General features: G+C 41.3%; 2 protein-coding genes across 2 annotated transcripts; one reads left to right on the plus strand and one right to left on the minus strand.

The window, feature by feature from the left end:
- Positions 1–520: 520 nt before the first annotated feature.
- inha (inhibin subunit alpha) lies at positions 521–2,702 on the plus strand (the record flags this gene model as incomplete). Its single annotated transcript, XM_083901235.1, has 2 exons — positions 521–806; positions 1,960–2,702. The coding sequence occupies 2 exons, from the start codon at positions 521–523 to the stop codon at positions 2,700–2,702; spliced, it is 1,029 nt and encodes a 342-aa protein (XP_083757361.1).
- Positions 2,703–3,331: 629 nt separating this feature from the next.
- On the minus strand, positions 3,332–14,112 carry LOC310929838 (gap junction gamma-1 protein-like). The gene is made up of 6 exons (XM_083892687.1): positions 14,032–14,112; positions 13,852–13,946; positions 6,672–6,943; positions 6,352–6,580; positions 5,323–5,988; positions 3,332–4,846 (listed from the first exon to the last, which is right to left on the minus strand). The coding sequence occupies exons 3-6, from the start codon at positions 6,909–6,911 to the stop codon at positions 4,833–4,835; spliced, it is 1,149 nt and encodes a 382-aa protein (XP_083748813.1). The 5' UTR covers positions 6,912–6,943; positions 13,852–13,946; positions 14,032–14,112; the 3' UTR covers positions 3,332–4,832.
- Between the last annotated feature and the right edge of the window lie 4,506 nt (positions 14,113–18,618).

Genomic DNA, 18,618 nt, shown 5'->3' on the forward strand with positions numbered 1-18,618 from the left:
AGTCAGATAAAGTAGGTGCACACATTCACCCCCTCACAGTAGACAAAAAGGTTTTTGTACAGTGGGAAAACAGGTGCATGTGTGTTGTGCCTGTGTGTGTGAATTATGTTTGAATCTTATCAGCGACACTCAAAATAAACACACAGATTCATAATGTGAAGGAGTGATCATTCAACTGCAGATACACATTTGTACAGTAACATCCCAATTCTGTTAAAATGTTTACTGCGCTTACGCAGAATCCGGAGCCAAACAAAGACTGACTTCAGTGCTTCGTAGTGACGTGCATGCACCAAGTGTCGCTGCAAAAAAACAAAAAACAGAAGAATTAAACACACTGATACTGTGTGAAACGGCTACAAAAACAGATAATGCAACATGCAAAATCAAGGTCATACTTTCCCTATCTTCCACTTGTGTGTTTGGCAACAAAAGGCCTTTCCTCGCAGACTTCGCTCACACCCAGATTACTTTAGAATCTCAACAAACATTAGTGAGAAGCAGAGTTCACACTGCAGTCATGGTGTGCCGCGTCCTCCTCACCTTGGCTCTGATTCTGGCCTGCGGCGGGGAAGAGCTGAGCAGAGAAGAAGCTCTGGCCTGGTTCAAAGGGAGAGTTCTGGAGGGCCTCGGCCTGCACGAGCCACCTCTGACCCCTTTGCGGGGTCCCAACGTGGAAATGGCACAGCGAGGCGGGATGAGGCAGGCGCGCCGGAGGGCCGATAGGACGAGCAGGACAGTGTGGGCGAACCGGCAAAGCGGTCCAAACCTGGAAAAGACTCAGATTATTCTTTTCCCCAGTTTTGGTGAGAAGCTTTTAAACATTTCTTGTTTTTAATTGATTTTATTTGAATTAAGCAATACTGCTGTAGATTTACATTCATTTATAGCATGGAAATATCAATATCAAGGAGTGAGGAAGGATGTCTTGACTATATTTTCTGTTCATTTCACAACTGTTTTGATGAATAAATGTGACTTTTAAAGGAAAAAACAAAAAAATTGGATTGATGACCCCAAACTTTTGAACGGTAGTGTATGCCTTGATGGGAATTTGGCTTTTAATGTACATATTGACTGTCGTTTGAAAGAATGATCTCATTCTTATCCGTGTTAGATTATGGTGATGTGATTTACAGAAACTGATCTCAAAAAACTCATGCTGCAATATAACAAATGCCAGTTCACGCACTCAGTTTTATATGAATCTGTAGGTTGGCTCTGATACATATGCTGATTTTTTACTATCAAGGCCTTGTTTGGTAAACTTCCTTTGACTTTAGCTTCTTATCATATCGCATCAGTAACTAGAGCAACCAGGTCTACCACTTGAATGAACTCAGCCCTGAAAAAGCCCTTTAAAGGCGCCATATGTAAGAATGTGGCCAAAAACGGTTACTACAGCTCAGACGTAACTGGCAACCTGTGGTTGCTCGGCAGCTGAGACTCTACTGACTCCATTGATTGGTAGACGGCGGTAGGTGGCGCCACATGCAAAAACATGATTTCAAAACATAAACAGGATTTACAGTCTGCAAAAAAATATTTTTTATGTGAATATTTTGGCTGTACTGTTTTTGTTGTTTTGTGAGTTCAGTTTGTCATATGAATAATATATAAATATACTAATATATATTAGGAGGATTTTATGGCCAGTTGCTTTAGATTTATTACATAATGCACCTTTAAATTTGACAAAATACACATATCCCTGATAACTAATTCTAACCTTAACCTAACCACAATTCAAATCATAGTCCTAAACTTACCCAGCTCCTTAGAAATGAGGTTCTACCTCATGAGGACCGGGTTTTGGTCTCCATGAGGACAACTGGTCCCGATGAGGTCAGTGTTGATGCCAGAAAAAGGCCTAAAGAGTAAACAAATACAACACCACACACACACAGAGGGTTAATGAAACAAGCTTCTCTAAACTTCTCTCTGGTCTCACTTTGACAGACTCAAATTGTGCCAGATCCAATTCATCTCGTGAAGAAGAAGAAACCACCCAAAGACTCTTCACGTACTACTTCCAGCCTTCCGTGAACGTGCAGGAGATGGTCGTCACGTCGGCCGACTTCTGGTTCTACACGGGCCAAGAGCAGCTAACAGCCAACCATTCAGCCCCGCTCTTCATTCTCCCCTCAACGCAGCAGCTTGTTCAAGCAGCCGAGATGAGCTCAGATGGTTGGAGCACCTACCACCTGGAGGAGAGGATGCTGACCTCCATAGCAGAGGGACATTTGCTCCTCCAGGTCCGCTGCCTGGTCTGCGAGTGTCACGCCAACGAACCGGACAAAATGCCCTTTCTTGACCTCCGCACAAGGCCTCGGTCTGCTCGCTCACCGCGTCACGCATCCCTCAACATCCCCTGGTCTCCTCTCGCCATCAACCTGCTCCAGCGGCCGTCGCAAGAGAGGCCGGAGCACAGCGACTGCCAACGGGCACAGGTCGAGATCAGCTTCGAGGAGCTGGGCTGGGACAACTGGATCGTCCAGCCGACGGCGATGACCTTCTTCTACTGCCACGGGAACTGCTCGGCCACGGACCGGAGCACGGCAGCACTGGGCATCACTCAGTGCTGCGCTCCGGCTCCGGGCAGCATGAGGTCACTGAGGGTCACCACCACGTCGGACGGCGGACACTCGTTCAAGTACGAGACTTTGCCCAACATTATCCCTGAAGAGTGTACCTGTATGTGAAGATGAAGCATTTTTGTTGTCGTCGTTTGAAATATTGTAACCCCTATTCCACAAAATCCCATGTATTATTTTTAATACGTAAAACAGTCATTTTTTTGGTTAAATTACAATTTACACATTCATGTTAAACACACACCAAAAAAAAAAATCAGAAAATTTATGATTTCAACCCAGTCTCACACATTATAGACAATTACATCCATTTTGGACAAGCAATACATTTAAACAAAACAAAAAAGAGACAAGTTAAGAATTTGTAATTTGATGGCTATTATTTTACCATATTTAGCTCCAATCACAACAACCTTTTGCATGCATGACCTTTAGAGGGCAGTGTTGGCCTACATTTAAACATTTCCACACATGTAACCAGATTTTGCATTTGTTTGCCTTGTGTATAAAACCTTTCTGTAAAAAAGACACCGTTGTGATTTGTAAACACCAATGTTAGAGCTTTTTCTACCCTATTGTAAAGTGTAGCACATTTACAGAGATTAAAATAAACTGAAGATGCAAATTAAGAGCAGAGAGACGAACAGATATTGTTCAAATATATTTATTTACTCTGAAGACAAAATAATCTCTACAGTTACAAAAACTACAAAACTTGCAATAGAAAAAAAAGGAGGATAAACCACTGAAGTACCGTGTTCAAAATGAACCGTTGTACCTTTGCAATAAGTCGCAGAACTGGAAGTGAGATGATTACATGAGAGCGCAGCATCAAACGGCTCCTTTGGCAACGTGAAGTGCGGAGTTTTCCCAGCGACAGATCATAAAACCAACTGACGGGCGATGAAAAAGTATGAACTTTGCGCATACAAAAGTAAAGCTACTGATCAAAGTCTCACAATGAAGTGAAGATGGTGGGTGTTTACATGGCGCCAGGCTGTGTCAGCAGCCAGCTGTCATCCGCTCCTCAGCTGGGTTTTTTTTTTTTTCTTGTGTTATTTTTTTTTTTTTTTTTTTAAAGAAAGCATCCGTGTTTGAGAACAGAGGAGGAGCAGTGGTGTATGACAGGGATGGAAAATATGGCTCACCGAAGAAGAATGTAAATTTCAAAAGTTTTCGCTGTTGACAGGAGCCGAGAAGACGGATGATTCCAGCCGGTTAACAGAAAGAAAAAAAAAAACCTAACAAGAAACTGACATTGAACTTATTACTCTGCAAAGGAAAACAATATGAACCAGCTTTATAGAACAGAACTGAGAGGAGAAAAAAAACAAAGATTGCTAACGGTTAAGTGCCTACTTCTCAGCAGTCCTGTGGAACATGTGGCGTTTGTGATGCCCACTCTTTCTAGACATAAGCAACTCATCTATAAATGGGGGTGATCATTATAAAAAAAAAAAAAAGAAAGACACTGATAAAAAGAAAACTGATGGTACACAAACTTATTCTTGGAACATTTGTTGCTCATTAAGAATTCAAGCATTCCCCAGGTAAACATTTTTGGCCGATTGGAATAAACACACAACTTCAAATATCTGTCAAACAATTCTGAAATGTGTGGCTTCTGACAAAAGAAACAATAACTTCCAAACATCAGGTCGGTTTAAATTAAACATGACTCATCTGGTACAGGTTAGGCCTGCTGCAAACACTCACAGAAATGACATGACCCACGGCGGTGTTGTTTGAGATTCTCTCCGAGGCGAAACAAGCCTCGACACAGACTGACGTTAACGTTATTATCCGCAGAAGCAGCTCGCTGAAGCTGGACGAGTTTGAATCTGAAGGCGGCGCTGAAACAGGCGCAGGATTTACTTTATGGCCACAAAAATACAGAGCGGGTGAAAGAGCAGGTTTGAGCTGGAGGCACAGTCCAAGTTTGGTCTGGTGAACAGAAAGGAGATGTGGCAGGCTTTCAAGTTTACAGACGTGGAGATGAACCGTTCGTCACAACACAGCTCAGTCTGCATTTTTTTTTTTCCTCTTTTTTTGAACTGACCCCTAATACTGAAAGGCTCATTCTCTCATCCCCGCATGCACACAAATACACACACATACACACACTCATGCACACTTTGGTCTCCCTCAGTGGTCTGACTGCATTCCCATATGTGCTTCCCCCATGTGTTTAAGGCCAGTAGGAATGGAAGAACAGACGTTTGGGGGCAGGAAGCACGCTCAGGCATGTATTCCTGGGAGAAGAGGAGACAACACATGACTGTTCAAGTATGTTATGTTCACTTTAATCTGGAGTTTTTTTTTTGGTTTTTTTTAAAGACTGCATTGGATAACATGACATTGAATAAACAGACTTCAGTTTTAAGCTGTGAACTTGAGCTCTGAAAATCATGGAAGAAACTTATTAAGACTTAAATAGCTTTTTTTCAGTTGTACAGAGCAAAGGAGAGTGGTCAACGCTGTGCTTTGTGAAACTGTTCCATGGAAAGTCTGGCATCTTTTTCTTCAATGAAAGACTCAAACTATTATTAGATTGCGACTGTTTGATAATCTGCCAAAAGACTGAACAATTACCTTAGCACCAGAGGAATGCATCTCCAAACATTGAAAGACAGAAAACCCTGCTGTTCTTTCCTATGAAGCATCAATCTTTCCTTGTTTAGATTTCTTAAAAGTCAAGAGCATTACTGTAAACTTTGTCGTCGTTTACCTTTCTCGGTTGCCTCTCCCTGCTTCTCCTGGGCGAAGTTGAGGCGGTTCTGCTCGGCAGCTGTCTGCGCCGCAGTGTTGACCTCCGGGCTGCTGCTTCTCGACGGGCTCCCCTCATCTCTCTGGTAGGCCAGTTCAAGGTGCTGGTGCGCCAACTTCAGGTGCCTCCTCAACCGTTCCACTTCGTCCCCAAAACTCTCCCGCCCAGAGTCGGCCATGGGTGAATCCCTCAGCTCCCCTTTTAGTTTCTCCTTCTTCATGGTGGCGTGGTAGCCCGGTGGGGCTGTCGGCAGGGCGCCCGACGTGAGCCGCCTCCCGCCCCGCTGGCTGAGGGCGGCGCGCCGGTTGCGGAAGGTGTCGCGGATGCCGCCGATACCCAGGTGGAGGATTTCCAGGAAGGTGAGGAGAAGGCAGAGGAAAGACACCACGTACATGACCAGCAGGAAGATGGACTTCTCTGTGGGGCGGGACACGAAGCAGTCCACCGTGTGCGGGCACGGCGAGCGGGTGCAGATGTAGGAGGGGATCACCTCGAAGCCGTAGAGGACATACTGGCCAAAGAGGAAGGCGATCTCGAAGGCAGAGCGCCACATCAGCTGGCACACGTAGACTTTCATCAAGCCATCGCGCATGATCCGCCGACGGCCATCATGCTTTTTCTCCGAGCCTTAAACAAACAAAAACTGGTTAGCAGTGCTGGGCACGTTAACGCACATTAACGCATGCCGAGATTCCATGACGACTGACCGGAAAAAGATGCGCATGACATCATGTTTCCTTGACTCCCGATTGTTAAAATGAGTCTCTTAAGTAACGCTAAACTTTAAAAACAGGTACACTGGTTATTTGTACCGCTCCAGTTCGACTGTAAGTGCGCTAACGGCACTAAAGGAGCTAACTGGTCATCTGCAGCATTGGTTAACGTGCGTTAGCTTTAACGCCGTTTACCGCCACTAACGTGTCAAGCACTACTGGTTAGATTTCCTCAGAACAAACGTTGACACAAAAGATGAACCGTTTTGCGACTTACCTTTTTCTACTTTGTCAGGCTTCTCTTGCTCAATTTCTTCAGCGATCATTGGGTCTTCCTCTCCGTTGTCCTCCGCCTCCTCGTAGTCGCGAACTGCCCCGCGGCTCACGATGGGCATCCTCCTCTTCTTCAGGTTCCGACTCGGCCTGTACTCGGTGTCTTCCATGCGGGCGATCTTGTGCATGGCGAAGCCCAGGTACATGATCGTGGGCGTTGTGATCATGATTACCTGGACACACACAAAAAAAATACTCATATTAACTTTATAATAGTTTTCTCTCAACCTTTAGTATTTGCCTATAATCATAAGTGCTGCTCACCTGAAAGATCCAGAATCGGACGTGTGAGAGCGGCGCGAAGGCGTCGTAGCACACGTTCTCACACCCGGGCTGATTCGTGTTGCAGATGAATTTGCTCTGTTCATCGTAGTAGATGGTTTCGCCTCCGACAGCGGTCAGTACAATGCGGAAGATGATGAGCACCGTGAGCCAGATCTTCCCCACGAAGGTGGAGTGGTTGGAGATCTCGTCCAGCAGACGAGTCAGGAAACTCCAACTCATGATGCAAAGGTGATCAGGGAGCTAAGTCAGCTCTGCATAGGGAGACAATGAAAATAAAATTCACGTCAGAATTTTCACGTCAGTGTTGCTGTGGCAATACTAAACACCGTCATTCCGAAAATCCTCAGCTATGTCTTCAAGTTTTGGAAAAAACCCACAGGTGTTATTGAAACACTCATTCCTGGGATAAACAGAAATGAACATGTGCAAACTGGAAAGTTCACACTTTCTCAAAATTAAAATCAAGAATGCAGCAGGCTGGAATTGTGGGGGGGGGGGGGGGGGACCTCAACCACAGGGACTGAGCAATAAACACGGCCACATGCTTTGGTTTAATAATCCTCAGGTACAGCGCCGACTGAGGCGCGCTAATCCCGGTGGCAGTTTGGTCAACGTCGCATTCTTACAGCGCTTTGCAGCGCCAAAGCTTTGAAGCTGCTTAATGAAAACATCAAAGCGTCGGCCACAGAGTCACTGGAGGAGACCTCGCTGTGGCTTTGTGTTCAGATGGTGAACCAGTGACTAGGGGCTATGTTTTTATCACCTGTCCAGAAGCCAGGAAAATGATCCCTTTAAATTCATTACAAACCACAAACTCGCACTGAAACATTAACATAACACAGCAGCAAAGAACTGACTCTTTAAAAGGGCATTAGTGTTCAATGTAATGTTGGACTTTATGGAGGAAAAGTGGAGTTTTATGTGACATGTTACGACACTGGCTAATGCTAATGCTAATAGCTGATGTAGGAGCCACATCAGAGATAAAGGGAGAACACAACGCATCTTTTGTCAGTCTGCTTGTTTTCTTCAGTGACTCAGAGGAGGTTTTAAAGTCACCTGAAAGGTCATCACAACTAAGCTAAAACGAGGAAAGGCTAAAATTACCAATAATATTTACCAACTTATGTGGCAAAACTTCAATGATTTGATATATACGCAGCAAAGAAACCATTTTTAGAAGCTGGAAAAACAAGCAGAAAACAGTTATAATTATTTTTAAAAAAAGAAAAAATATCAAAGTAGTTGACGATTTAGTCATCGATTAGCCCTAGTCAGAAATGTTAGCGTCAGATCAGAACTATGTAATGTTAAATCCTTTTGGAGAATACAGATCAAATGTAGGTCCATAAAATAAAAAGTGCATCCCTTGTTGATTTACTACAAATGAAAACAATATTTGTGTCAATAAAACAACTTTTAATAACATAATTAATAGTTTTCCCTCAAAAACAAGTAGCTTTAATGCAGTGAGTTACAAAAGGGAAGGAGGGCTAGCCCTACTTGCTTTTTGTTCTTTTTATTGCTGCTTTACACATTATTTTACACAATGTTTGTATACATGTCTAAACTTGTATATTCTTATATTTAATTTGGAGTATTAAGCCGTCTGTCTAAACTGCTAATAACTTCTTTGAATGTGTTTAATGTTAGCGAGAGAGCTAAATAGCTCATTTGCACCTGTGGTCATCTTAGGCTATAGCTGGATTGAGCAAGAAGAAAATGTATATGCTGCACTGTTTTTGACAAAACACTAAATAAAAAATAAGTAAAAACTAGACAGATTTTGTAGCATTGGTGCAAAAATGCCAAAAACACCTCCATTGTCGCATTCAATCCAAAATGGTGGCCTTCCTGTAGGATTCACAGGACATTTGTCATCGACTTTTATTTACAGCCCAACCTAATGAACGTGTGTACCAAGTTTCGTTCATGTACGTTAAACCCGACAGGAGATGACCAACAAGCACTTTTTTTGCGTCAGTTTTTAGCCCCTCCCACTTCCAATTTTCCACGCTTTTCCCTAAAACGACTTTCACATGCAATTGTTCACCAGATCTGATGTGGTTGCAAAAATCGGTGAGTTTTGTGCATGGGAAAAGCCTCAAAAACGTGATTTATTCCACGGAATTATAATAATAATTCCTTCAGTTTCAATAGGGCTCTTGCACAGTCATGCTCGAACCCTAAAAACAAAACAAGCTGCTAAAGCCTTAAAATTGAATGCTAGCAATGAATCCAGGTGTTAAGTAACATTGGTTTAATATCAGAATGAATGTGTTCCACACACACACAAAGAGGCATGTTAGATTTCATAAAAACAGGCTGTGGCAATGAGAATAAATGAGGATTTCATGACTAATGACAACAGGACTTAGGAGTCTTAGGACAGTGGAAGAATCTAGACACGCCTGCGTGATACTCAGGCCCTCACACGCCGCGTTACTCATCAATCCCTTCGCAAAAATCCTCCCCTCCACACCAGCGTCTTCAAGATGCTGACACATGGTGAGTGCGACTTGCCCAAGCCTGACCAGAGAGTGCATATTTTGCCAAAAAAAGAAAAGGAGGTTGGACAGTCATCAGCCTCACCAGAGTCAAAAATTATGGACCTTGGAACAACTCAGACCCAAAGAATGTCACGTTACAGGCATTCAACTTTGAAGAAGCCAGCTTCTTAAAAAGAGAGAGACGCCATCGTTATCTTTGGAACAATCCTGCGTTTGAATCTCAGTCAAGTCAGCGTTTTAAAGCGTTTTAAAGCGTTTGACAAACTGAAAAAAGGACTTTTTGACCCCCTGAGTTGCAGCTGCAAGCGTGATGTGATAAAAATGTATCCTTCTATTTATTTCCCAAAACACAAGTTGGAAACAATTAAATGGTTACATTTTGGTTTGTGGAGCCACTGGTGTTCAGAAAAGTGCCAAGTCAGCGCTGGTCAGCATATTTGAACAGCTCGACACTCATAAATTAGAGCTGAGGCCCCACTTTACCTGCATCTGGAATAGGTCGGCAACTAACAATTATTTTCTCCATCAGTTCGTCTGTGCATTATTTTCCCTGTTTAATCCAGTACTTGTTTGGTCCACAGAATGTCCCGAAAAACAAAATGTTGATTGGTGTTCCCAAACCTCAGAATGATGATGTCCCTAAAATGTCTCATTTTGTCCACAAACCAACATGAATCTGTTTTAATGACTACTTTGTTATAGGGAGCAGATAAACCAGAAACATTCACAGAAGCTGGAAACTCGGACCGCTGGCTTTATCTGGAACAAAATTTACTTTTACTAAAGAGACAAACATGTAGTTTGCCCAGTGACGTGCGGTGAGCTTCGTGTTGCGGGTAACGCGTCACAAAGTAATGTAACTAATTACTTTAAGCAGCAAGTAACAAAGAAAGGCATTACTTTGTTAAAAAGTAACTAGTAATGTGTAATGGATTACATTTTTCAGTAACTACCCCAACACTGCTAGTGAGGCACCATGTATATTATATTATATTTCAATGTTGAATTGAAACATTTAGTCGTTTTAAAAGCTTTTACTTATGATTTAATCAAGAAAATAGCATGAAAATGTAATATATATATAATCAAAAACATTTTTTTGGCTGATCTCTCTTTTTTGTTTAAATAAAGTTGAAAATTGTGTATGGTCTTACTCGCGATGTGCACCTGTTACATTGTGCCTATGGGGCTCAGCACTGCCCCCTATCAGTGTGGTGTAGTACTTTCTGCCTCACCCTGTGCATTTACAGCTGATCAGAAAGACTAATTAGGTCAGTGACGCTTTAGATTAGGGAAGTGGGAACATATTTACCATTCCACTAGGTCCTTACCAACGTATACAACTCCCATACTAGCCCTTTATTAGTAAATATTAAGCATGTATTAACACTTCATGTAGGAAAAATCTTAATTCATGTCATAATAGAGGTAGAATAAGGTGCTAATACGTGCTTAATGATTACTAATAAAGGGCTAGTATGTTACTTATATATGTTAGTTAGCATTTAGTTAATGGTAAATATGTGTTTCCTAAACTAGAATGTTACCAAGACCAATTGTAGGGCTGAAACCGTTAGCCTACTATGGTAATAGCCAAATTGGTCAGTTATTCTATCAATCAATAAATTATATATTTGGTTCATAAAATGAGTGGTGGAAAATGTTCTCCAATAAAACTAAAGATATATAGAAGTAAGCCAGAAGATATTTTACATTTACAATTTATTGAACATTAACCCTTTAAGGTACTACTCAACCACTTGGTCGACCACACTTTAAGTCACTATATCTCATTGAAGAATGCATCAAACTGAACTCGCCAACACTTAATGTGACTTGTTCTGAATCTTGTACATTTATGAATTATGCAAACCAGGTTTATTATGAACAGACATCTCAACCGTTTGGTAGAGGCCTGTATCTGAAATACTGTAGGGTCTAATTTCACGTTATTGTTATCATAAGTAAATAAAATGATAAAAAAAAAAAATTCTTGGTGCATACATTAAAGGGTTAAATTGTTTTTGCAGCAGTTTTAGTGTTAATTATTAACAATAAAAATATGTGCGCTTCTCATTTAAAATGTGGTTTCTTTGCTCACCTGCAACACTAAACTGACTAACCTTTAATTTGGATTGATTAGAGAGGCAGAGAATGATGAGCTGTTGTGGTATGAACTCAGTGCGGCAGGTGCTGATGTTTCAAAGTTGCCATTGAGGCTTCATGAAAGGCCTCCAGTGGTGCAGGGGCTAAAGGGGAAACATTAAAGACTCTTCTCTCAACTCCTCCACCCCCCCCATCCCTCATCCCTCATCCCTCATCCCTCTTTCTCTCCACCAACAGCAGCACTAAAAGTACCTTTATAGCAGCAGACACTGTCAACACACTGTTAAAAAACACGCTCACTGCTTTGTGCTGCTGTTCTGGATAAAGACACAAAGGGGAACTGAACAAAAAGCTGTGATGGAATGTTCAAAAAAGTGCATTCACTTCATTAGTAAAGTACAACTTTAGAATTTTACTCTAAAATATCTGTAGTTCTGTCTACGACGACACACCGCATAACGTTTCAACACTGTTTTTTTACATAAAAAAATAAAAAAATAAATGAAATGGTTCATTAATCCAATCTGTGCTGGCAGGTTACAGAGTACAGTAAAGAAACACTTAAGATGAAACCAAACAAACAGATGTCAAGTTCCAAAATTCAACACTTATCAACACAAATTGCTATTTCTGTCTATTGCACTGCCATAATTTATAGCATCGTTTACTATTCTTGTATTTAAAGTATCCATTTTCTGTAGGGCCAGTTAATGATCATTTCTTTTTACCAAACTGCAGATTCTCCTCCACTTAATCCTCCCTTTCTTTAATGAGTCAGCCGACTACAGTGACCATTACATACAAATGAGCTTCTGCTTCATGAGGTTATAGTGCACGCTCCGCTTCGGTCTTTGCCTTTTGTCCGTTTAGGCTGCCATAGAAACGCGGTTGCCTCCGTCAAGCGAGGCCTAAAGTACACTTATTCCATGTAAATGTTATTTATTTTTCGTGTACATACATGTATGCTAATAAAATTACTCCAAGCTAAGCTTACTATCGTTGTTGCTTCTTACTCCTGTTATTTAACTTAAGGGAAAAACGACCAGGTACGGTTATTACGATACTTTAACTTCATATTTTTGCCTATACATATGTACATTCATTAACCCTTTAAGGTACTATTCAGCCATTGGTCGACCACACTTTAAGTGACTATATCTCATTGAAAAACGCATCAGCTCACTAACAATGAATTATGCACACCAGGTTTATTATGAACAGACGTCTCAACCGTTTGGTAGAGGCCTGTATCTGAAATACTGTAGGGTCTAATTTAAAAAAAAAAGAGAGAAATATATATATATATATATATTTTTTTTTTTTGATTGCTGTTGTTATCATAAGTAAATAAAATAAAACAATAAAAAATGCAATTAAATCATTTTTTCTTTGCTTTTTTCTTGGTGCTTACTTTAGAGGGTTAAAGTAAAATGCACAAATACTTCCACCAGGGAAGATCAGGGAACTACGGTGGCCTTCGTGAACCAATGGGATGTTTTCCTGTATGTGGCAACCTGGCATCACAAGATGGCTACCTCCATAAAACAAGTTTGTACAAAAACCGTTAATCGGAGGCGAGAAAACGACTTTAAAACATATTTACGGGTAGTGAACGCAACTTAAATGTCACAGACTTGACCTTTGAGTCAATTTAAAACACCAACTTTTACTTTCGAGACATTATTGAGGTACTTTTAACTATTTTTGAGAACATTTAATTGTACTTTTACCTCAGTAAAACAGGATTTGACTTACGCAAAGCGCTTTTTCCTTACAGTGGCATCCTGAGCTTGTTGTAACACAGTAGCTTATTGACTGGCATGCAGGATAAAACCAGGCTCAACTCAGTTAATGACCCTTCTCTGCTGCAGGAGGAGATGGAGGAGGAGGAGGAGGAAGAGGGGTATGGAGAGGGTTTTTTTCTGGACAAAGCAATAGGAGAGTTAACATTCCTGGACTAACCAGGAGCAGGAGAGCTGGATTTTTAGGGTTCAGGGGGCAGACCGAGGGCACATGATGAAATCAACAAACAGGGCCCTCAGCATCACTCCACTGTCAGAGTCACACTTCTTAATCCACGAGGACATGTTTCTATTTCTGATTTTTTAAAAACAAAAGAGGGGAAAAAAAATGATCCTCAACAAGCTCTGCTGAGTCAGACTGACTGTTTTGGAAATTGTGGCATTCCTGCAGGAAAACAAAGCGCTGCCAAGCTGCGGCAACAACTAACAAAACACACACAAAAAAAGAAAGAAAAGAAAAGCCATCATTTCAGTGACACACGAGGAAGGAGCAACATTAACATTTTGGGTTAGTCATTAAACAAACAAAGGAAAATCACTGCAAAGCTCACAGCACTTTAAAAAAAAAACAGTTTTCTTTTGTTTTTTAACCTCTTGTCTCGTTAAAACGCGTAATTTTAAAGGTGTTTCGTGAAACCACAAACCTCCCAGCACCTTCAGAAGAGTGTTTGCCGTTTCAAGTGTCTCCGTTCGGGCTCAGAATGGCGTGAAAACAGGGTCAAAACTCACTAACTCACTCACCTCTCATGCGTCAGGAGCGGAATCCAGCCTTCGTCGCGTGGACAAACTCAGCTCGTGAAGTTTTTTCTTTTCCAAACGAACTCCAACCGCTTTTTCTTTAAAAATAAATAAAATAAAAAAATAAAAATGTCAAAGTCTCGTCAAAGTTTAGTGTCAGAGCACAAACACACACACACACACCTTCTGCGCTCCGCAGCAGCGCGCGTCTCCTCTCCTCCTCGTGCTTTAATTGCTCAACCAGGTTTTCCTAATTAACGCGCGGGCGGGTTGCGCGCGCGCTCTTTCACCGTGACCGGCTGTGCGTGCGTCCGCGTCCGAGGCAGCCGTCACAGCCCGCGTTGACCCCATGCATGTGTCGGGGGTCCAGGAGAAAGAGGACAAAGGACGGACCTGAGCAGACTGACTGACTGCTCCTGCTTCTCCTCCTCCTCCTCCACGTAAGTCGGCCTCATTCACAGAGAGGAGGCCCCACTCCTGAAACCTGAGACCCACGACGACGACTACCGTTCGGCCCCTACGACAAAGCAGCGCGGGGATCCTATTATCCCCCCCTTTTTTTTATTATTATTGTGTGATGATGCTCAGTGTGACAGTGTGGAACCTCAAGTTCCCATGGAGACGGCGCGAGGAATGTCAGTACACTCTCTTGAACCACGTCACTCGTGGAACACCGTGCACATCAACTCCATCATAACTTTATTTATGTGGCACCTGGCAGCTGTTATTCAATGAAAAATAGACACACAGGCTCAATAAAACAAGAGCAAAGATGACTTTTTAAAAATATCAGCCATAAAAGTGAGTTTTCACTTTGAAAAATCATGTACTTATGTGGCACCTGGCAACTGTTGTCAACTAACAAAGACACACTGGCTCAATAAAACAAATATTTCACATAAATAAATGTTTCTGTTGTAATAATACGTGTAATTTATGGCACCTGTTGCAAAGTAAGAAAGACACGGGTTCAATGAAATAAGACTAAAGATGACATGATAGAAAATAGCCATAACCAATAAAAATATCAGAGTTTCATCTGCAATAATAAGACTAATAAATAGATTCATATGGCACATGGCAACTGTTGTCAAGTAAGAAAAGACACATTGGCTGAATAAAACCAAACAAAACTGAAGTAACAAAAAACACAAGATTTCACATGCTCAAACCACTGAATTATTATGCGTAAAAGTGAGTTTTTATCTTCACGTGTGTTTAAATACACATAAATAAATAATTATGTATGTATGAAAATACATAATGTAAGTTCATTAGCGCCGGGCAAATTAAAGGTTATGCATAAAAGTGACGTTTCATAAATTAAAACACACTTTCATAATATGGCGAACCACTTTTATTATTATACTACTAATTGTTATAATAAATTATGGAGGAAACAGACTGTAAAGAGGGAGATAAACGACTTAATAAACACACGAGAATGCAATTAACCTTTGTAAATGCATGCATTTGTTCAATTTAATCCTTAAAATGTGACTCAAACTGTGACTTTTGTTAAATCCAAGATAAACACTTTGTAGAATTGAGCTGTAATGACCAAAAAAGGCACAGAAAATGCATCATTTATCAATATTTTAAAATTTTTGGTGATAACCCCGATGACGGATACAATTTCAAAGCATTTCAGAAATGATTTTGTTTTAAAAAACAAAAAGGACAGTGAATTCACCAAACCTGCGTGACTACAGCTGCAGCACAAGGTGGCCCGCCATCCCAGAATTCAGTGCTGCATGGTCCAGCAGATTCCGTGCTGTCATGCACATGTGCAGCTGTGGCGCTCCTGCTTCGTAAGACAACGGCGACGACGTGAGATGTTTTGGAGGAGGCCAGATGTCCGACCTCGCAGCCAAAAGGCCAGAAACTGCGTCCCAGCTTCTCCAGTCCACAAACCTGTGACATAAGCTCATCCTGTGTCGTTGTTATGACTCACGAGGCAGAGGATTCTGGGGCTCAAATGTAAATAAACGTCGCATTAGTTCAAGTTCCTTTCCTTTTTGTGGGGACGGTCATGTTCAGAGCTCCACATTTAAACAAAAAAACAACCAACATTAATAAATAACACATGGGGAACATGTTAATATGGGCCAGCGAGAGTGTGGAAACTGGTCTCAGATGCCATTTCATTAGCCATTAATCAGAGGAAGTGTTTTAAAGCTGCCAATAAATAAACAGAAAAGCATTTGTAATCAACTCGTATGTCACGAAGTGACACGAATTACACATTACAGGGTCCAAATGTGTCCTTAAAACCGCATCGCATTGTCTTTTCTTGCTTTCATTAAAGGTCATTCCATTAAATCAGTTTTTTTTTTGTGTGTGTACTAAGCTTCTGCTACAAAACAAGGCCCTTGCCTTTAGCCTTTACACACTGCTAACAGTAGCAGATATATAATCAGGTTTTGAAGTGTCAGAATGTGCCAGAAACTAAATAATAATGTTACACAGTTGCTGATTTGCACGTTTTACTTCGGTCTCTTTTTAAAATGATGTGACCTCTCTGAGGAAATTAATGATATGTATTACTTTAAAGGGATTATGCTAGTGCTGGGCACATTACCGGCGGCAACACTAATGCATTATACGCGTTTCCATGACAACTGACAGGAAAAAGACGAGCGTGACATCATGTTTATGTGACTCCCGATCGAAAATTAGTCTTGAAAGCAAGGCAGTTTTTTGTGCCGTGGCACCGGAGTCCAGGCACCGTTTCCCAGTTAGCTCCATTAGCTCCTTTAGCGTCGTTAGCGCGCCTATCCAAGACCCAATGATTGCTGAAGAAAAGTGAAGTCTGACAAAGCAGAAAAAGGTAAGTCACAAAACGATAAATCTTTTGTCAGTGTTTGTTCAGAGGAAATAAATCGAACCAGTAGTCCCGGACAAATTAATGCCGTCAACGTTAAACGCACGACTGATGAGTCCAGGCACTGTTTACGTTAGCTTCATTAGCTCTTTTAGCGCCATTAGCTTGGCTGCAGTCGAACTAGAGCGGTCTGTTTATTAAACGAAAAGAGCAGCGCTACAAATAGTGTACTTGTGTACTGTGTATGTGTGCCTCTGTTTTTAACATTTAGCGTTACTTCAGAGACACATGGAAACGCGCCACGCGCAAACGTGCCCAGCACTAACTTATACACTTACTCAAATGTACTTATAGGTAGTATATTAAATTTCTGCCAAAAAAAAAATCATAAATGATCCACATTATGAAAAATAAAAATCTATTAATCTATTTTTCACTTTAAATAACTCACGCTAACGATTCGAATTTAAAATGTCACAAACCCCTGGAAGACGAGCGCTACCTTTCTATGCCGGTTCGAAGAGTTGACACGTGTGTTATTGCTAGTTCTAAAATCCCCGGCAGTTTGAAACACAGCTGTAACAGATGAGTTTCTCATTAAAAGCTTTGTCAGAATTTTCCCCCCGCTTGTATCCTTTAATGCCTCGGATTCTCCTGGATTTGTGCAAAAGAAACCCTACAATAGTCAGTCTTTGGTCTTACATCGACTTAATGAAACGGGGAAATGTCGAGTTCTTCATTTTCGTGTGTGTGAAGAACATTAAAACCAGGCTTCTTGTCAACGCCGCCGAGTTGAACCTACTTCCGGTTCTGGGATGGAGGGTTTGTGAGCAATGTGGGAGCAGCTGAAGGTGATCCAGGTCTGAAAACAAGCATGTGCAGACCACATGTCCAGCACGGATGGCTGGAGAAATATTTACACAGTGAAATTGCTTAACATACCTCTGACACACATAGCCGAGCCTGGACTCAAACCTCGCTGCATTCGAGGAGTGGAGTTGGCACTTTGGCGTCATGTACGTAGACCGATCCAATAAACAAACATTCCCCGACTTCTTCTGCAGCTTTTTCTCGAACATTCCTGCTCTGCTGCAGCCACAAGACAAAGCCGTGAATAATCCACTCAAGTGGAAATGAAGTTTACAAGGCCAAACTGTTTTTCTTCTTCAAGCACCAACGATGGAATTAAACAATTAGACCATGGGGAAACCACTTCAGTTCAAATGTGAATGTATTGTTATAAGAAAACACTTAATACATCATAAAGAAATGTGCAGCGACACATCCTAATACTATACTGCATGTTCTTATTATTTTTTTGTATGCTTATTTTAACCATACATTTTTCAGAATTACTTTCAATATCTTGCAGTTATTTGTACATAAACAGCAGACTTTGCATGTTAAATTTGAACAGTATAAAACATATTTAAAGTAACGTTTGTTTGTCTCAATGTGCAAAAACAGGCCAAAAAATGACCGTAATAACCACATGTTGGCTTTGACGTGCAACTTCTCAGCTTTCAGAAATCGTTGGAAATATTTCCGCAAATAGTCGCGCAATTACGGTGATGCAAAGTGCGCTTGCGTAAATGCGTCATCTGCGATACAGTCGGTGTTAAAGGGTTAAGCTTTTGCTATTTACTGCACACAAGTCATTTCTCTTTTGCCAATTTAAACCAATTTCATCAAGTCTTTTTAAAATCTTTACTCCACTTTCTTGTTCGTGTTTGTTTTCGCACCAACAAATCCCTGTTGGAGCAAATTCTGTTTCTAAAATAATCGCCTACGGGCACGCTGGTGAATCACTGACAAGTTTCCGCAAGCGATCTTTCTGCTCATCTACCTTCCGTCTCCGCAAATTATTACGAAAACACAACGAGACGTGAGCATCGAGCAGGTGAAAGTGAAAAAACAAAACAAAAATGTAGCTCTGTCACGTGCCA

The sequence above is a fragment of the Microchirus variegatus genome, assembly GCF_963457635.1.
Source record: "Microchirus variegatus genome assembly, chromosome: 1".
NCBI classification, from domain to species: domain Eukaryota; kingdom Metazoa; phylum Chordata; class Actinopteri; order Pleuronectiformes; family Soleidae; genus Microchirus; species Microchirus variegatus.

Excerpts from the sequence above, each read along its gene's own strand:
- LOC310929838 (XM_083892687.1), bottom strand. The coding sequence starts at position 6,911 with ATGAGTTGGAGTTTCCTGACTCGTCTGCTGGACGAGATCTCCAACCAC. Across the intron at positions 6,581-6,671 it reads TCCGATTCTGGATCTTTCAG|GTAATCATGATCACAACGCC; the intron begins GTGAGCAGCACT and ends GTGTGTGTCCAG. Across the intron at positions 5,989-6,351 it reads GCCTGACAAAGTAGAAAAAG|GCTCGGAGAAAAAGCATGAT; the intron begins GTAAGTCGCAAA and ends TGTTTGTTTAAG.